We start from the raw sequence: 18,650 nt of genomic DNA on the forward strand, positions 1-18,650 counted from the left end.
AATGAGAATTCTAGAAATGAATTCCTAATCCTTCACTTGCCCTTCACAATCAATGGCCTTCAAAAACATTGCCCCTTTGGGGGAAATTGCAATCACATTAATCAGTGGCCGGTTTCTTGTATCCTTCCAACCATCTGACACAATAGTTAGACCCGAAGTTTTCCAAGATTTTTTGATTGGTTGAAGGTCTCTCTCTATATGTGCCCTCTCTTGTTGCAATAAAATTGTACGCACCTTTTCATAGCCCAGGCTTGTGTAGTCAGCTGGTGATTCTTTGATTGCTGCCACCATTTCCTTCCAATATGGTGATCTCACCAAGTTGAAAGAAAGCCCATTCGCATAGAGGCAACGTGCAATAGCTTCATCAGCGTGGTCTCTTGCCCCCATTTTAAATGCGGTGTCCAATGGGCCTCTTTTACGGGTTAAAATTTCCACTTCTTCCTCATCCTCTTCTGGCACAAGTACCTGCAAGAATGGGTGTTGGGAGGATGCCATTGGTTCAGTGGGTGTCTTTGGCTTGCTCTTTGAGGAAGGACCTTGATAGTAGCTTTTTTTTGATCTATTGATCAATGCATCAGCAGCTTCTTGTTCTCTTACAAATGAAAGTATTTCCGCGCTAGTCATCCCAGTACCATTTTTGCCTTTACATATTCCAAATCCTTTGCCAGCAGGGCCCATAAAATGAAGCTTCACTGGAGAATATGAGCTATTGAAAGGTTTTCCTTTGTTACTTTGACAATAATTGCACTTTAGTATGAGCGACCTCCTGAAACCTGTGATATCCGTGTTGTATGTCTCCACAAAGGAGAACCTACATCAATTTTGAAATTATCAGTCCCTTCCCCTCCTTGGCCCCCCACTGAACTTTGACTAGCACTACCACCGGTATCCATTCTTGCCTAGTTTTTTGCAACCTATTTTATAAGAAAATAAATAAATTTTAATTAGTTCCTAACAACGATGAATATCGATGATCATGCATACAAGTGGAAAGAAGTGAGAAAAACTACTAAAATAGATACCCAAAGTTGCTTCTACATATCTTTCAAAAAAAAAAAAATTGAAAAAAAACTTTAAAAAAATCTTCAAGAACTTAAAAAAATCATCAAAAACTCAAAAAAATTCATTTAAATACTCAAGAAAAGGATTAATCACTTACCTTGAATGGTTTAAACTTCTTTGAGAAAGCTATCTCTCCCTCTTTGATCGATCCTCTTCGAAAATGCTGAACTTAGCTTCACAATGAAGGAGTGGCTGTAGGTGCAAACAAAACTCTAAAATGACTCTTGTGAATGCTTCTATGTTGTCTTCTAGGGTCGTTTTAGGGTTTTATTGTGAAAAAATGCTTTAAAAAATGCTTTTAGTCACATGTTTCATAGTTTTAAGTTAAAATATACATTATTTTATTGGTTTTCCGCCTAACTCCCGCGGGTGCGTCTGGATGCTCCCAGATTCCTTGCGGATGCGGGTGGCTTCGGGCAGCACCCGCAGCGCATCTGGAGGCTTCCCGCATCCGTTCGTATCGGATGCGGAAGCCAAGCACTAGGGCCACGAATCGGTATCAGAGCTATTTAAAGTTGTTTTATTTCACATTTCGGACCCTACTACCCTGGGTCCTCTCGAGTTCACCGTGGGTTCGCTCAGGTTCACTCCAGCACAGACCTGGGTGAACCCATAGTTCGAAATGCGGACCCTGTTCGGACCCGCAGTGAACTCGGACATGAATTTGGATTCGCGCAAACTCGGACTTGAATCCAGGCAGTAGGGGACAAGTCCAGTTATGTAGTTTATTATATTTAAATGTTATAAAATGATGTTACGTTAAGGAATCTTCTTAAGTGGAGTTGCGTTTGGAAAACTTGTGCCATTGGAGGATCATAAATACAAGCCCATTTGATGAGAAAACCACCCGATTGATTATTTGCTTTTCTGGAAATTTATGAGATTGTTGGTTTCTTGTCCTTGCTGAAGTATAAGGGTTCTGATTGGGAGTGGTGCTTTTAATCCATAGCTGAGGTATTGTGGATTTGATTCTAAAAATTATTATCATCTTCCTGTGCTGTGATTACTGTGGTTAGAAGAATTCGTTGTGATTGATCTACTCTAGTTGAGGCATAGCAATTGGTTATAACTTCTCCTCTATGTTAACTGTGATTGAGAAGTTGTTCTATGTGAAGGGAAATTATCTGTTTTGGAGAAATTAGTAGTTGCATTTTACATTACACAAGCTTTCGATCCAATTGAGGAATTTACATAGGCATTTGTAAGGTTGCCATAACCATCTACAACAGTGTTTGGGGGCCCTACTCATTTCTGTGATTATTTTTGAAGGGCAACAACCTTCATAAGGAGCCTGCGATCAAGAATTGGAGGCACTGAGTTATTTGACTTGCGTGTGGGAGTCTCAGGCCTGCGTTCAAGTCATTGGATGCCACGTTGCATTCTTTGTTGATTGCAAACCTTTTGGAGCCTTGCGATTGGCTTAGGAGTCTTGTGTTCCATGGTAGAGGGCCGCTCAACACTATTTACAGCTTGTGTTTCATATTTTAGTGGCAGTGACTAAATGTGCAGGGCCGCGGCTTTAATTAGGGCCTATGTCCACCAAATTGCCTTGTGTTTCTGTGAGTATTTGCTCTAACAAGTTGCGTCAGCATTAGGATTTTGTGATTGCACCTTTCCCTGTACAAGGGCGGCATCAATAGGTGGTTGACAAATATGTTTTAGATGCTAGAACCCATCTCGAGTGCGACTGCATTACCATTCAATAATTTGGTTACTGTAGATTGCGTTAGGAGTGGGATGATTGATCAATTGTCATTGCCACAAGGAAGAGCGACTGATAAATCAGGATCTAAATGTAATTTTTTTTGGGTTTTGAATGAATAAAATGCAACATTGAATTGCAGTCTTTTGCTTGGTTATTTTATAACATTTTCATGTTATCATTGGTGTTGGTTTTCTGAGATCATTGCAAATGTACTAAGTACTGCCATTATATCTGGTTTGTGTGTTCCAAATGGTAGCAACCTCTAATTTATAATTAGCAAAGGCTAGTAAGAGACATGACCCTTTATGGGACATGTCTACTCAATAATTAGATATTAACAAATATAATATCTCACATAATAATATATTATTTAACTACACATGCAAATATATATATATATATATATATATATATATATATATATATATATATATATATATATATATATATATATATATATTGCACATACACACATACATATATAACTTTAGTTTAGTGTCATGAGTTTATCCCATTGAAGCTACCAAACATTAACACTCCCTCTTAGCTAGGGAGGATAAACACAAGACAAATATTACACCATTTGACAAATTTTAAAAATGTCTTTGATCAGAAGGTATCCACCATTTTATATTGCATTTGAGCTTCAGAATATCAACATATGATATTCACCAAATACTTTGAGGAATGGTTTCTAGAATATCAACCCTTGATAATCACCATGTACTCAATAAGGCAATGGTCTGCAGAACATCAACATATGATATTCACCATTTTGATATCACATTTGAGTATTGGTCTCCAGAATATTAACATGTGATATTCACCAAATGCGGGCTCTAGAAAGAGATGTAAGATATTCACCAAGTACTGTGAGTAATGGCCTCCAGAACATCATGTTGTATGATATTCACCACTTACTCTATGTAATGGCCTCTAGAACATTAATTTGCATAACATTCACCATGTACTCAAAAATGTTTATAAGGTATATGCACCCGCATTCTCATAATCATACCATATAAACATCCACCATGCAAAGTATTATCTATCATGATCTGTATAGACATTGTAAGATATCCATCATAATAGAAAATTAGGTTATTGGAAGATTGCCACCTTTTGATAACTTCTGCAAATACAAGTGATAATCATTTGGAAGTCGTCACTTCCTCATGATGTACACAAGGGGTAGGCCCATTATAGTCATAGAGTCACACACAGGGACTTCCAAACTCCCTTTAAAAATCAATCATCTGAGCTCCTCAACCAAAGTTGCCTTTGATGAAGTGTCATAGTCCTAAATCTGATATGATCAAGATCTTCAAAGATCAACTGAAGCATATCCTTTGTCCACTCCTTCAGACGAATGTATCAGATTCCCTTTGATCATCAATTTTCCGAGTTCCTTTACCATTGAAGAAGTGTCAAACTCCCTCTTTTTCTGCAAGAACATTCTCAGAGGAAAAGATCAAGGCAAATAGCTCTTATAATACAAATAGAATTAGAAATAATATAGAATTACTATATTAGGAAGACTTGAAAATTGTACTCAAGATGAATACTTATCTCATGTAGTCGAACAACAATGCCCTCTAGATGCCTTCTTCCTTTAAGCGCAGTTCTCAATTAATGTGCAATCTCTACTCCACATTATTGTCATAAATGATGTGTTCCCATGTTATGCTCATCATCATTCTTGGGTTTGAATTAAGGGTCCCACCACTAATCGGACATAACCTTTAACTTTGTTGTTTCTTAATAATTCCCCCTTCCATTATTTCCTTAATACAAGTTTATAAGAAATATGGTGTTGTCGGTAAAATGTATAGTGTAGCCGACGGGTAGAGTAGTATCCACGGGCGCATGACGCTTGAGTCACCCCTTCGGAAAGGTATATGTATACGTCCGAGATGGACTTTGGAATCATCAATTATAATCAAGAAATCATTGTAGTCATTGTAATCGGATTGTAATTTGCCAGTGCATACATGAATAAAGTACCTGTTCTGAATTGAATCACGTTGTACATGTGTTGAACTTCTTACTCTATGCGGTAAACATTTGGTGCCGTTGCCAGACGAACCTGGAACGAAGGAATGATATGAAGATTGATGCCGAATTTGCCAAACAAAGATCGGAATAAGGTGAAAGATAAGAATGAACTAAGTACAGCAAAAGAAATTTTAATTTTAACACAGCAAGCAGAACGCAGATAGAGACTTCAGCAGATTGCCAAGGGGCACCGAAGGGGTGAAGAGGCACAAACGGAGGGAGTGCACTCACTTAGTAGGCTGAGGAGTGCCGAGGAATTGCTGGAAGAAACTCGACAACACTTGAATTTGGTGGAGGAAACAAGGGAAGAATTCCTTAACCTGTATACGTCGAGGGGAGAGCGTCTGAACAGAAGGGAAGCAACTCGCACGGCTCGGAGTGCTGAGGGAGCATGAGCGTGGAGGGATCTCTTCGTTCCTGATACACTGGACGAACGGATACAGGCGGAGAATAGAACATCACTTGAAGACTTGTCACCAGACAACGCGGTTGTTGGGAACAAGACTGTTGTCCAGAACAGCGCGGAAGTCCAGAACAGTGCGAGAGCACAAAACAGCACGGAAGTCCAGAACAGCGCGGGAGCACAGAACAGCGTGGGAGCACAGAACAGCGTGGGAGCACAGAACAGCGCGGGAGCACAGAACAACGCGGGAGTCCAAAACAACGCGGGAGCTCAGAACAACGCGGGTACACAAGTACCTCAGAATCAAAGACAAGTAACAATGGCTGGCCCTAAAGAAAAGTTACCCAAGTTTCACAGTGATGGTTCAACAACCCTATTAGACATTGTAAAACGTGTGAAACCATATGGACGGCAAATGGCGTGACGGATGAGGATGATTGGGTAAGACAATTTCCAGCAACCCTACGGGGTGTGGTGATAGATTGGTTTTCTGACACTAGTCCTCAGAAACTTAATACATGGGAAAATGTTAAAAAAGAATTTATCGCAGAATTCAAATTACTCCGAGATGATAATTAAATAGTGGTAGAAATCTACAGCACCAAACAAGGAAAGAATGAGACAGTCTGAACCTATGCCAGGCGACAGAAGGAATTGATCGGAAAGATCGAGAGTCAACCAGCGGATGGGTTGAAAAAATGGTGGTTCGTGGAGGGGCTACGACCGGCTCTTAAAAAGAAAATGAAGATTGTACCACCGGCATTGTACACCGATGTGTATACTCGCGCTATGGATTTGGAAAGTGAACAAAAGACGAGTAAGAAGAAAAAGCATAAGTCCTCTGATTTAGATGATTCATCCTCGGAGAGTAGTAGTAGTGATGAGGAATCAAACAAGAAGGTGAAAGCGCTACAGAAAGACATGCTACAGATGATGAAAGAATTCAAAAATTTGAAAAAGAATCCCTATACAATAAAAGGAGAACTGTGGTGTACAGATTGCAAGGAGGACGGACATACGAAGGGTTCATGCCCGAAGAAGCAGTTTTGTGACATTTGCCAGGGGGCGGGGCATTCCCTGAAAGAGTGCCTGTTTAAATTGAAAGCAAAAAGACACCAACAGGTGTTACTCACGCAAGAAGCGTCGAACAATAGCAATAACGCGGGTAATGATGCAACTTCAGGTGGATATAGAAATAACAATAGACGCGGAAGGGGCGGAAGCAATAACAACAACAATGGAGGCCGAAGTAGAATACAATATGATGCAAGTGGAAGGCCGATGATACAGTGCCGAGCATGTAATCTTTGGGGTCACTTTGCGAGGGACTGTACTACGAAAGAGGCACTGCAACTACTGTGCAGATGGTGTGGTCCAGGGGACCACGAAGATTCGAAATGTCCTAAACAAAGTGTAAATTTATTAAGTATTGAAACAAGTAACGAGAACGTGTTGGCGATCACATGGGAGCAGGCGAGGAAGGCAAAATATCCGAATGCGGAAGAAGAAAAGGAGAGGTTACAGAAAGCCCGAGAGGAGATAGAGAAGCAGATGATAGCAGAGAAGTCACAAATAAAAGACATTACTGTAACTCCGAAAAGAAACTTGGCGGAACAAAGTATGGTGAAATAGATAATGCAAATGTAAGTACCAATTAAATTAAATGATCTTCTTCTCACCATGCCACAGTTACGTACGACTATTATAAATATGACACCGTCCTCGAGAGTAACGGAGGAAGCAAAGGATAGTACGGCAACAACCACAGCAGCAGCAACAGATTCGATGTTACTAGCACTTACGACAGGTAGACATCTAGCAGTGGTGGAGATGGGCATTCTGGGTACGGTGCTAACAGATACAATAGTAGACGGAGGATCGGGAGTGAATGTGATGCCGAAAGATATCTGGAAAAAACTTGGACAACCAACACTATGGCCACCCACCTTTAAGTTACTTACAACAGATCAACATGGGATAAAACCCTTGGGCACTCTAATGGCGCAGCCGGTACCAATTGGGACACAACCATTTTTACTGGATTTTGTAGTTATTCCATTAAAGAGAAGAGGGTACGACGCCATCCTAGGACAGGGGTGGTTGGTGCAAGCTAAGGTAAAGCATGATTGGAAAAGGAACACCCTGTCAATGGAGAAGGAAGGTAGGAGATTTATAATCGATTTGCATACACAGATGGTAGGAGAAGAAGCCGCGTCGTCAGACTCAGAAGGCGGTGGCGAGAGTGATGACGAAGGGAAAAAGAGGATGGAACCAGATGATGAAGGGGTGTTGAGATTAGGAGGGTCAATTGATGACGACCTAGATTCAGTAAATGGATTGCTACATTGGCAAATGGAAGATTATGAGGTCTTTCCGAGTTGCAATATTTTGAGTGTCGAGGAAGGAAAAGAAGGCCATAAGTTTCCGAAGGAGTACAGTGAACTGAAGGAAGGAGAAGCACAGGTGGATGAAACACTTGCCCATACGTCCAGTAAAGATAAACCGATGAAGTATGAAGAGCCGATGGTGAAAACAATGAACTTGGGTGATGAAGAAAATCCGAAGAACATTCTTGTAGGAAATGATTGGAACCTTGTATTGAAGGCAGCAGCTTGGACGTATAAAGACTTAAAAGGAGTACCACCAGAGCTATGTGTCCACCGGATACCATTAATCGAAGGTGCGGTACCTGTACAGAAGCGGCCGTATCGAAGGAATAAGAACTATGCAGCATGGGCCACGAAAATTGCACAAAACAGGTGGAAGGTATGGCGTCAGAAGCATTTAAAATTAAATAATCTTCAACCCAGCCAGTTAGTACTGAAGTATAACAGACGGAATGGAATCAGACTTGGGAAGTTCAAAGTCAAATGGGTCGGACCATACAAGATACGAGAAGTTGGATATAACGGGACAATTAAGTTATGGACACTCAATAGGAAGGAAGTAGCAACCAATGCAATAAATGGTTCGAAATTAAAAGTCTACCATGAAAGAAATAAAGCACCTCCGTGGACGAACAACTGAGAAAAGAACAACTGTAAATATTGTATATATGTAAATACTGTACATATGTAAGATAAGAGTTAAACATAAATTTTGAGTGCCACTGCGAAGTAATAAAGTAAAGAAAAATGTGTAACAAATGTTGTACGGGCCTTGAGGGATATATTGTGCAAGAGTTAAAAAGACTGTACGGCATCTTGGGAATGGAAATCAAGAAGACTGTATTGACACTGAGATATACGGACTTAAGGAGCAGATCAGACAAAGAACATAACAAGAATAGGCTAAGACCTGTATGGCCAGAGGAAGTGGGACATCAGATATTATAGATCGTACGACCAGCACAAGAAGACCGTACGACCAAGAATGTCAGTACCGTACGACCAAGGACGTTAGGTATTATAGACCGTACGACCAATAGGGAACAAAGGTACGGCTGAACAAGTTGCCGTACGGACAATGGATAGACAAGCGTATGGCTGGGAGAGAGCTCATTAAATAAGAGTTTTGATGACCGTACGACCCCCAGATGATCGTACGGCCTCAAACGGAGTTATGTTGGAAATAATAATAAAGCAAGCTTAAAATTTGACATGATCGTACGACCACTAGATGACCGTACGGCATTGAGTTTTGTTAAACCGTACTAGAACATACCGTACCGTACGGAAGATAGACAGTACGACCCCAAGTGAAAAAGACCATACCGTACGGTGGAATAGCGAAGGGTGCAAAGGAAGACCGTACAGGCATAAGGCAAGTCGAAATACAGAGAATCATTGATGTCCGTACGGCCCAAAACATAAGGGATAGCGTAAGAAGACCATGCGGCTTATCCATACAGATTGAGGGCAAAGTGAAAAAGACCGTATGGTCTCAAGACACTAAAACGCCATCGTACTGAGTGGTGACCAGAATAAAGCTGCAAGGAAAAGAATAGCCAGAGATGAAGGGTATCAGGAAAGGAAGAGGAATTGCTATAGCCGATTCACAAAGTAAGTCTGTAGGAAAGAGGAAGTGGAAGAGCTAAAAAAAAAAAAAAAAAACAAAAACGACGACAGATTCAAGTTGTTCGGAATGAGTAGCAGATGATGCCAAAGGGAAGGGGAAGCATCAATGGTTGCCAAAAAGAGTCTGGAATCGACAGAAAATGACAGTGGTGTGTTCTGTGCAGTTTTGTGCCCCTAGACCCCCAGTCGTTGCGGATATCAGTCATGGGAAGTGTGACCAGTTGATGAGACCTAGAGCTACTGCTGTAGGCATGAGTGTTTGTGTGTCAGAGGAGGCACTTGGAGTAGGTGTTGGCCATGAGGCTGTCTTGGTGGATGCGTAGAGAGCTTGGGAGGAGCTGATCATCCAGTTCAAGGCAGGATGGCGACACTTGGCTCAGTGTAACTAGGAGTTGGAAACAGAGAAAGCAGCACAGGTGGCTATCAAGGTCAGCTAAGGAGATAGTATTGTGTTAGCAGAGGCTAAAGATACAATGTGGGTTGGAGACCAGTTTGGTGCAAGCATAGGATGAATGTGAAAGTGATGCGACAGAAACAGATCTATCTTGTTGTAGTTAGTCAATTAATGTATTTTGTTGTTAATTTGTCTCAAATATTTTGTAATTGTCGTCCGGAGACGACCTTTCTTTTGGAGGGGATGATGTTGTCGGTAAAATGTATAGTGTAGCCGACGGGTAGAGTAGTATCCGAACGGGCGCGTGACGCTTGAGTCACCCCTTCAGAAAGGTATATGTATACGTCCGAGATGGACTTTGGAATCATCAATTATGATCAAGAAATCATTGTAGTCATTGTAATTGGATTGTAATCTGCCAGTGCATACATGAATAAAGTACCTGTTTTGAATTGAATCGCGTTGTACATGTGTTGAACTTCTTACCCTATGCGGTAAACATTTGGAACTGCCATATTTTGTCAAATCATATCAGCACTTTGACTGCGTGGGTTTTGGTGGACGAATCTTTTTGTGTTGAGAAACCCTCTGTTGTGTTCAATCATTTCTATTGGAGGTAACCTATATTCCTCCCTTAATGCCTGTCAACCAAGTCTTCACTCGGTATGGTAAGAATGTGCGTTACTTCCTAAATTCTTTTTGCGGTTTGGTGGGTCCACCATTCATATGTGGTCATTGGTTCCTCTATTTATTTATTTTTCTTGTCTCCACTGTTGAATGCTATCTTCATAAACGATGACTTCTATCTGATGTTTTATATTCTATGCTGGATTACTGTTGAGAATAGATAATCCTTATATTTCTCACTGTCCATTTCTGCCCATGATAAAGTTAGAGGATTGCTTTCATGATTGCAGTTCATGTTTGGACGGGATTTGTTGTTGATCACTTCATACAAGTGCCACTGCTAAATATTATATTGTCTAAGTTTGAACATTGCTGTCATTATCATTTTCATTTTGTCAAAACTCCTTCAATTGCTTCATATTCCACATCATATTATGCTTAATCAAGGCATTCCTTTATGCATCGTGTTGTGATCCTTGGGCTAAGTCATATTCTTTTGTGCCTTAAAGATGACCATCCGAAAGTTCGGAGTCTTTGAATCATATTGCAGAGACTTTATTCATGTACAGGATCTCCCTGTAATAGATACCCAGTTCAATGCCGGTTTGATGTGTTAACGCACCTACCGATGAAATACTGCAAGCCTCGATCATAGATACATTTGAAGAAATACAAATAGGACCATACTTGATTCCTCCTATTCATACATACGATGCCAAATCACTGTACATGTATTTGTTTGTAATATCAATACTAACCGTTGACCAAATTAATTTCTGCACAAGTTTGGAAACATTTGACTCTACTGATGCTTCTCCTCTATACGTATTTGTCAATGAGACTCTACCATCTTATGATTTCTGTATTTCTGATGTAACTAATGTTGGCATTGCTATTGCCTCATATATACGACTCCACTATCTTATTGTGAATACTTTTGAAGTAGCAGCTTTTGGTTATGACCTTTAGAGGTCTTGTTATATCCCTGATATATCTTCAATTTTATATGATAGCCTTCTCTGATGTATGTTATGTATTCTAGCCTCTGATAACACAGTAACAATGTATGATTGATGCCACAATATTTACATCGCAAAGATAGGATGGTATACTTGCTGGGGATTCTCTGATTATGTGTCACCACAGCAATCTACTACTCACCACTTCTATCATGTAGCGATACTAGATTTATTGCTGCTCCTAGTATGATCCAAGCAGATTTGAATTTTAGTGTGAGTTGCAGCGTTGATCTCTTAATGCAGTGAATGGTGAAAGTCTGCTTTGTTTTCTTTATTCACAGGTAACTCTATTTTTATAGTATGTTCTCATTTTATATTTGCTGATTCGAGACTCTAGTTATTTCTCTTGTTATCTATGTTCCCCGGGGATATTTACCTGGCCTAAAACCCAGTGTTTTGGGGACGGGGGGATGGGTAGGAGACGTCCCCCAGCCGTCTCCAAAAAGTGAAAAAATGCAAGGGGACGTCTCAGAAACTTGGGGACGCTAGAGGGAAAAAAGGGGGACGGCCAGCCCTACCCGGTACGGTTGGCCTTCCCCCTTTTTTGTTTGCATAATATTAAAAAAATTTAACATAAATTTTTTTTTTTAAAGCCTCCAACTTGGTCAGCTAGGTTGGCCCCACCCCTCCAAGTGCCTTGAAAGGCAGTAGAGGCAGAATAGGAGCAGCAGGCTGCTTCATTTTTCTATGTTTTGTTTTTTTATGTTGAACATGAACATGATTATGATACATTATACTTATTACTTTATGGCAGCCCTCTACCCTTTGGGCCTATAGTTTTGGGCATATTTTGATTTTGATTTTCAGATTTATCACGTTTATCATTATGACATTATGATATTGACAATTGTTAATGTTCATTGGATAGTGTTCACTGATATTGATATGCATTTTGACAATTGGGTACTAAAATCGGATATTATTTCTTAGATGGCATTCAAATGTTGTATGTTATGGTTCTATAATGTTTAAATGACATGTTCATATGAATGACATGTATATTTGCAAATTTCAATGTATATTTTAAAATTTCCCTATATATATAGCCGTCCCCATTTGCCGTCCCCCCTTGTCCCCAAAATCGTCAAAAAAATTTTCCATCCCGAAAACCCGTCCTGCTGTCCCCGGCCGCCCCCATACCGGAAACTCGGGGGAACATAGCTTGTTATATTTATATTATTCTTATCTTTGCAAATGATCACATGCCATATCAGGTTTCCTTCTTATCATAAATCACTAACTGTACACTGTAAGGGCTGACTGTTCATAGTTTGTCTTGGTCTCCTATAGGAAAGCTGAATTCATATTCTTGTACAATATTGCCGTTTGTACCCAGACTTATCTATATGCATTGCTTTCCTTTGCATATTTGTATATATATTTCTCTCATAATTTGCCATAATTCCTTTTTGGTATTCATCGCCCCTTTCACAGTGTTCTTACATTTGCAGCCTGGCTCTGCTACCATGTTGGTTTTTCAGGATCACTACAAATGTACTAAGCACTACCATTATTTGTGGTCTGTGTGTTCCAAATGGCAGCAATCTCTAATTTATAATTAGCAAAGGCTAGTAAGAGACATGCCTCTATTCAACAAGGGGCGCATTCGCCAAAGTTCCTGCCTTTATGTTTTTATGGTTGACTGAAGTAGTATTGCATGAAGAGGAAATTAAATTAGTTACAATTTTTAGCAAAAACTTGTTGACGATAAACTTTTTCAGGTACTTAATCAAAAAGAAAAAATTGTTGATTACTTAAATCAAATTACCAAAATATGTAGTAAGTTTGAGGGGTAGTATTAATGATAAAAAATAAATTTGAGCAATATTGTAAAATAGTAACTAGTAAAACATAGTGTAAACTTTAAAAAAATAACATATTACAGTTGTCAAAAATAAACATCAATGTAAAACTAAAAAGAAATATATATAAAATAAGAAATAAAAAACTTTTAACTCTATATTTGAACTTGGCAAGATAGCTGGTAAAATATAGTGTAAACTTAAAGAAATAACATTTTACAAATTACAAAAATAAACATCAATGTAAAACTAATAATAAATATATTTAAAATAAGAAATATAAAACATTTAACTCTATATTTGATAAAAATATCTAAATTATACAGCTTAAAAAACATTTAACTCAATAAATTCATATGGCTTCTTCTTCATAAACTATCTTAAATAAAAAATAAAAAACATTTAAGTCTATATTTGATTAAAATATAACTAATCATAAATATATTTAAAATAAGAAATATAAAAAGTTTTTAACTCTATATTTGAACTTGGTAAGGAAAATAGATAGGGATAATTAATATTGATTAGACATTCATTTGTGAGGTGGAAGATAAAAATGATTGTTTTTTTAAGAAGTTAATCCACTTGTCACAAATGTGGAAAAGATAAAGTTGTAATCAATGCATTCATTAATAGAGTTGTTAGAAAATGTTTGTATTTTTGTTGGAGAAAATTGAATTTTTTCATTGCCTTTTTTATCATGGACCAATACAATTTTCAAAAAATTGTATTTTTCAATTTCAAAAAAAAATTCAAATTTATGTAGCTTTTGTAAACATTAGTGTATCTTCAAATTTTAGATTTATGTAACTAATATGGAATCTAATGATTCCATTAGTTTCCTACAAAAGGCAGGAACTAATAATTAGATATTAACAAATAATACTGGAAAAGTCAGGAACTAATAATTAGATATTAACAAATAATACTATCTCACATAACAATATAATATTTAACTACACACAATATATATATATATATATATATATATATATCACACACACACATATAACTTAAGTTTAGTGTCATGCGTTCATCCAATTGAAGCTACCAAACATTAACAATTGGCATTGCAAATTCTGGTTGGAAAATATAAAACCATATATCTTGAAAGAAGCAAACTGAAACACTAAATCATTTAAAGAATATCATCCATATATAGCATAATCAATCAAGATCTTGAACTAAGTTCATTACATTGGAGCTAGATGCTTAATTGCCAAGTGTTTGACAAAATGCCAAATTTATGAATTTGTCAAGCAATTGGAGTTGCTGAAGTTATAAGCCAGGTCAGGGTTATTAAATCATTCCCCATTTTCTCTAGTGTTCAATTTCTCACATCACGTACCTCTACATTTCCCAATTTCACACTCCATCAAGATCCGAGATCTCAAAATTGTTGCCAAGCTTAGGACAACTAGGCAAATCACTAAACTACCAAGAAAAGAATGGGGTTCACATTTGCAATTGGGCGATGGTGTGAAAAGTTGACAACAGGTCCTAATCATCTCTGGCCATTATTGTTCATGGGTTACCTTCATTTACAGGCTTAATTTCTTCATTTTTAGCTCCTCTTAATCATGATGTTTCTTTTAAAGATATGGGTTGGTGTGTCAACCACAACCTTGCTACTCCCTCCTTATATTCTTTGTACTTGGGAGGAAATATCCCATTTGTCGTGGCTTTGTTGTCTTCTTCTTCAATCTCAATAATCTGCAACATGTTGTAGTTAGGCTAGAATAGTTCATAGCCTTCCATTTTATAGTGGAAAAACCCATTGAGAGAGCTTTTTTTTTTCTTTTTCTTGGAGCAAACATTAAAATTTAAATCAGATTTGAAGCATAATTAGAGTTAGGGATATTTCATTTTTATGGATAGGGTGTTCCATTTCCAATTATAGTTTTCCTTGTTTGCATTCGATCATCCTCTCTTGAGTAATGCACTGTATGCTTTCTTCTTTAATGGAGTGGCTATAAAGTTCAAACAAGAATTGGTGTAATGTCCTCCTTTTAGCATGACCATGATAGTGGATGGATTTAGCCTATTGTTGGGTCCTTGTAGGCTAATACTGGGGATTAGAGGACCCTATTGAGGGTTATGTCTTTGTTTAGTGGGACTTACTATTTATAGTAAGTCAATGGATGGTTCTGGTGAGCTCAGATGAGTTAGAGGAGTTGAATGATGCTCTCAGATTTTATTTTTGGCTTCTGGTTTGGGCTCCAAGAATCTTGGAGGGAGCGTCTATTTTTAGTAGGTCACCTCACCAGGTTCATTCGTCATCTTCCTTCATTAGGATCACTCACTTGTTGTTAGATTTTGATTCTGATGCTTCTTCAATTTTTTTGCAAGATAGGTGAATTATGATTATTATTTAATTAAATATGCTAAGGTTGTTATTTTTGCCGGTATTGTATATTGGCCACCTTAGTGTCATAGCTTGTTGGAATTAGGTTGAAGATTTTTAAATCTTGAGCACAAGAAACAATTACTTTGTGTGTTAGAATATCATAATATTGTTGAAAAGGTCATTTTTGAAGGCAAAGGGAATTGGTAAATTACATTATTCAAATATGTGCCAAAGTATTATGCAAAGGGCTTTTAAGTGAAAGGTGTATCTACAAAGCTACATGGTGTTTGGTGTGATGGTGAAGTTCTATCTTGTAAATGTTATAAAAAGCACTCTAGGAGAAGGATTGATGAATATATATTAATGAAATGAAGGGAAACGTTGAATAGATAAAGACGAGACAACACTGCAAGGAAGAATGTTGGCATGATAAGAAAGAAAATTTGAAATTTTAGAGCATAGAGATTTGGGCCAGAGTCAGAGGATGAATGCAGTGCATTGTATTGTTTGTAACTTTGTGTAGATGAATGAATTTGCAGATTAATGTATATTTGATCTCAATGGTACAAAATATGATTTTTGTTTAAAAATGTGATGCTGGTGTGATATCTCACAGCTTAATAATTTGGTTGAAATGAGATTTCACTTGTCTAGAGCTAAATGCAAGCTGAGTTGGAATGGCTTTGAAATAGTTGTGGATTGAAACACATTGATTTGGCATTGCAAATGTTTATGTTCAAATTAGATTTTTGGTTGCTTGGTTAATTCAACGAGTTGGCTTCATACCTATGTTTATCCCCAGAGATGACTGAATTAATTCTTGAAATATAAAATATGATTTTTGTTTAAAAATGTGATGCTGGTGTGATATCTCACAGCTTAATAATTTGGTTGAAATGAGATTTCACTTGTCTAGAGCTAAATGCAAGCTGAGTTGGAATGGCTTTGAAATAGTTGTGGATTGAAACGCATTGATTTGGCATTGCAAATGTTTATGTTCAAATTAGATTTTTGGTTGCTTGGTTAATTCAACGAGTTGGCTTCATACCTATGTTTATCCCCAGAGATGACTGAATTAATTCTTGAAATATGTGTCCTCTCTTTGTTAGGCTGCATGGGTTTAAATTTTTAAGAGTACGTCTCCTACTGTTTTCAGATTCTTCCTCCTGCCAGTTACTTTCTTTGTACTATCACAGTTCCTTTTTCCTTAGCTATTCCAGACCCCTCTCTGCTTGAAGGTCTTGCAGGATGGTAAAGTGGCATGCAAAATGCCTTAGCAGTCTATGCAGCAGATGCTCATTGTCTTTGTTGATGGTGAGATTATACCAGATAGCATCTTGAGGGACCTCTCTCATGAGAGCTTCCCTCCAAATGTGTTCTTTCAACGAGATGTTCTACAACTTACTTAGGTTCCGTGTAAGTTGGTCTTCTCGTTCCTTGTTGGGTTGTATAGGTTTGATGATAGGCTGTTCAATTACATTGCCATGATTCCCATTTGTAAGTTATAATTTGCCAGATTTTTTTACTTGAATGAAATACAGAGTAAACAAAAATTACATCATAATAGAATAGATCAATATTAATTACTTACAATCATATTGAAGAAAGATATGCCTTTATTTTCATTTATCCGTTATGCAATGTACATAGGAACATATGTGTGGTCCCCAACTACGAGTACAACAAGATATATGTAGCCAGCCATTGGCAACTGTCAAGTAACCATCAACTACTGTAGACTGAATTACTTATTTTATAATTTTCTGAATGACACTAAGGCATTAAAGTTTACTCATGGGCTATTCAATGCTTGACCTCGAGAAACTTTTGGTTTTAGATGATTTTTCATATCTTTGCTATCACATAACATGTTTGATTTGACATAAAATTTCAAGCATTGCAATTGGAAGTCATGTAATATAACTATAGATTATAATGCTCATGAAAACATATTATTGATTGCAGCTTTTGTATTATAGAAGGACCCGAAACAGTACAAGATTTTGGAAAAATGCAATTACAAGAGATTCAAGATAATATTAGAAGTCGTCGCAACAAAATTTTTCTACATATGGAAGAGGTAACCTTTTAAGTACAATAATATTTTGGTAATTTTTTATGTCTATAATATTTTGGATTTTATGTGTGAATAAATTTAGAACTAATATACTTGCTTGATGCCATCCATTGTGCAGATTCCAACATGAACATGATGTCTTAATATATTAATGGAAATCAAATCAGATTTTTGTCTATATGTATTGTAAAAGAGGATATGTCATGACACATAATGCTGAATAAATGAATAATGACTAATTTTCTATCTAATCTTAGGAAAAATTATGTTAAAGTATTTTTATTTTCCACTTACTAAATCCTTTAGTTCAGCTAAAATCATTCACATCATGGAAGAGAAGTGAGGTTGTAGAGCAATTAGGAGATGAGACCCTTGTTCTAGCTGATATCAAGGATTTCACATAAGTTTGCATGATCAAATTGATTCTTTCACTCAACTGAGTGCCAAGGATTTCACTTCTACATGATCAAACATATCCTTCCACTCTCGTATCACTTTGCTGATAGTATGGCTAAAATTCCATCTAGCCAAATGTCTAAGCTATTGATGAAATCTGATTTTAGAATTCAATGCAATTTTCTTAAGTATTCATTGTTGTGGTTATCAACCTAGCCATTGGCTTGACATTGTTATAAACAATTGATAATGTGAATTTCCATAGCTTATTGAATAACTAAGATACTAGCATGTTGCAATCTAATAACTCAAAAAATCTAGGTTCTAGCACTTCATTAGATAACTTGCTAATAAAAGATAGAAACCAATATTCTTATTTCATTGTTAAATTGTGTTATTATATCTTAAGTAGTAAAAGTATTGTATGTTTTTATGTCAATTACATTTAAAACTACAAGGTGCGCAAATATGTTGCATCATTATTATTCTTAGTTACCAGATTCTTGCCCTAGAGGCTGGATTCGGATTTGGATTTGTGCCTGGATTCGTCTCAATTTATTTATTTATTTTTGTTTTTTTCCGATTTTTAAAATATTTTTATTTTATTTTTTGTTTTTCTGATTATTTTCTTATAATCATAACGGCTTTGATCCATAGATTCCTACTAGAATCACAAATTCATACTATGAAATGATTTAGTTTTAGAATTATGTATGTTTCTCTCATTTTTTAGTATATATAATGCAT

General features: G+C 37.2%; 1 protein-coding gene across 4 annotated transcripts in view; it reads left to right on the forward strand.

The window, feature by feature from the left end:
- The window catches only part of LOC149532273 (protein ORANGE, chloroplastic-like), a 256,417-nt gene that overhangs the window by 30,736 nt on the left and 207,031 nt on the right, over positions 1-18,650 (forward strand). For all 4 annotated transcript variants that reach the window (XM_089807785.1, XM_089807784.1, XM_089807786.1 and 1 more), the window contains exon 2: positions 17,396-17,510. In XM_089807785.1, the coding sequence (XP_089663911.1) occupies positions 17,396-17,510 (115 nt within the window). The remainder of the gene's footprint in view (positions 1-17,395; positions 17,511-18,650) is intronic.

This window comes from Cupressus sempervirens, chromosome 10 (genome assembly GCF_028749045.1).
Source record: "Cupressus sempervirens isolate cs-2001-9-10 chromosome 10, ASM2874904v1, whole genome shotgun sequence".
NCBI lineage: Eukaryota > Viridiplantae > Streptophyta > Pinopsida > Cupressales > Cupressaceae > Cupressus > Cupressus sempervirens.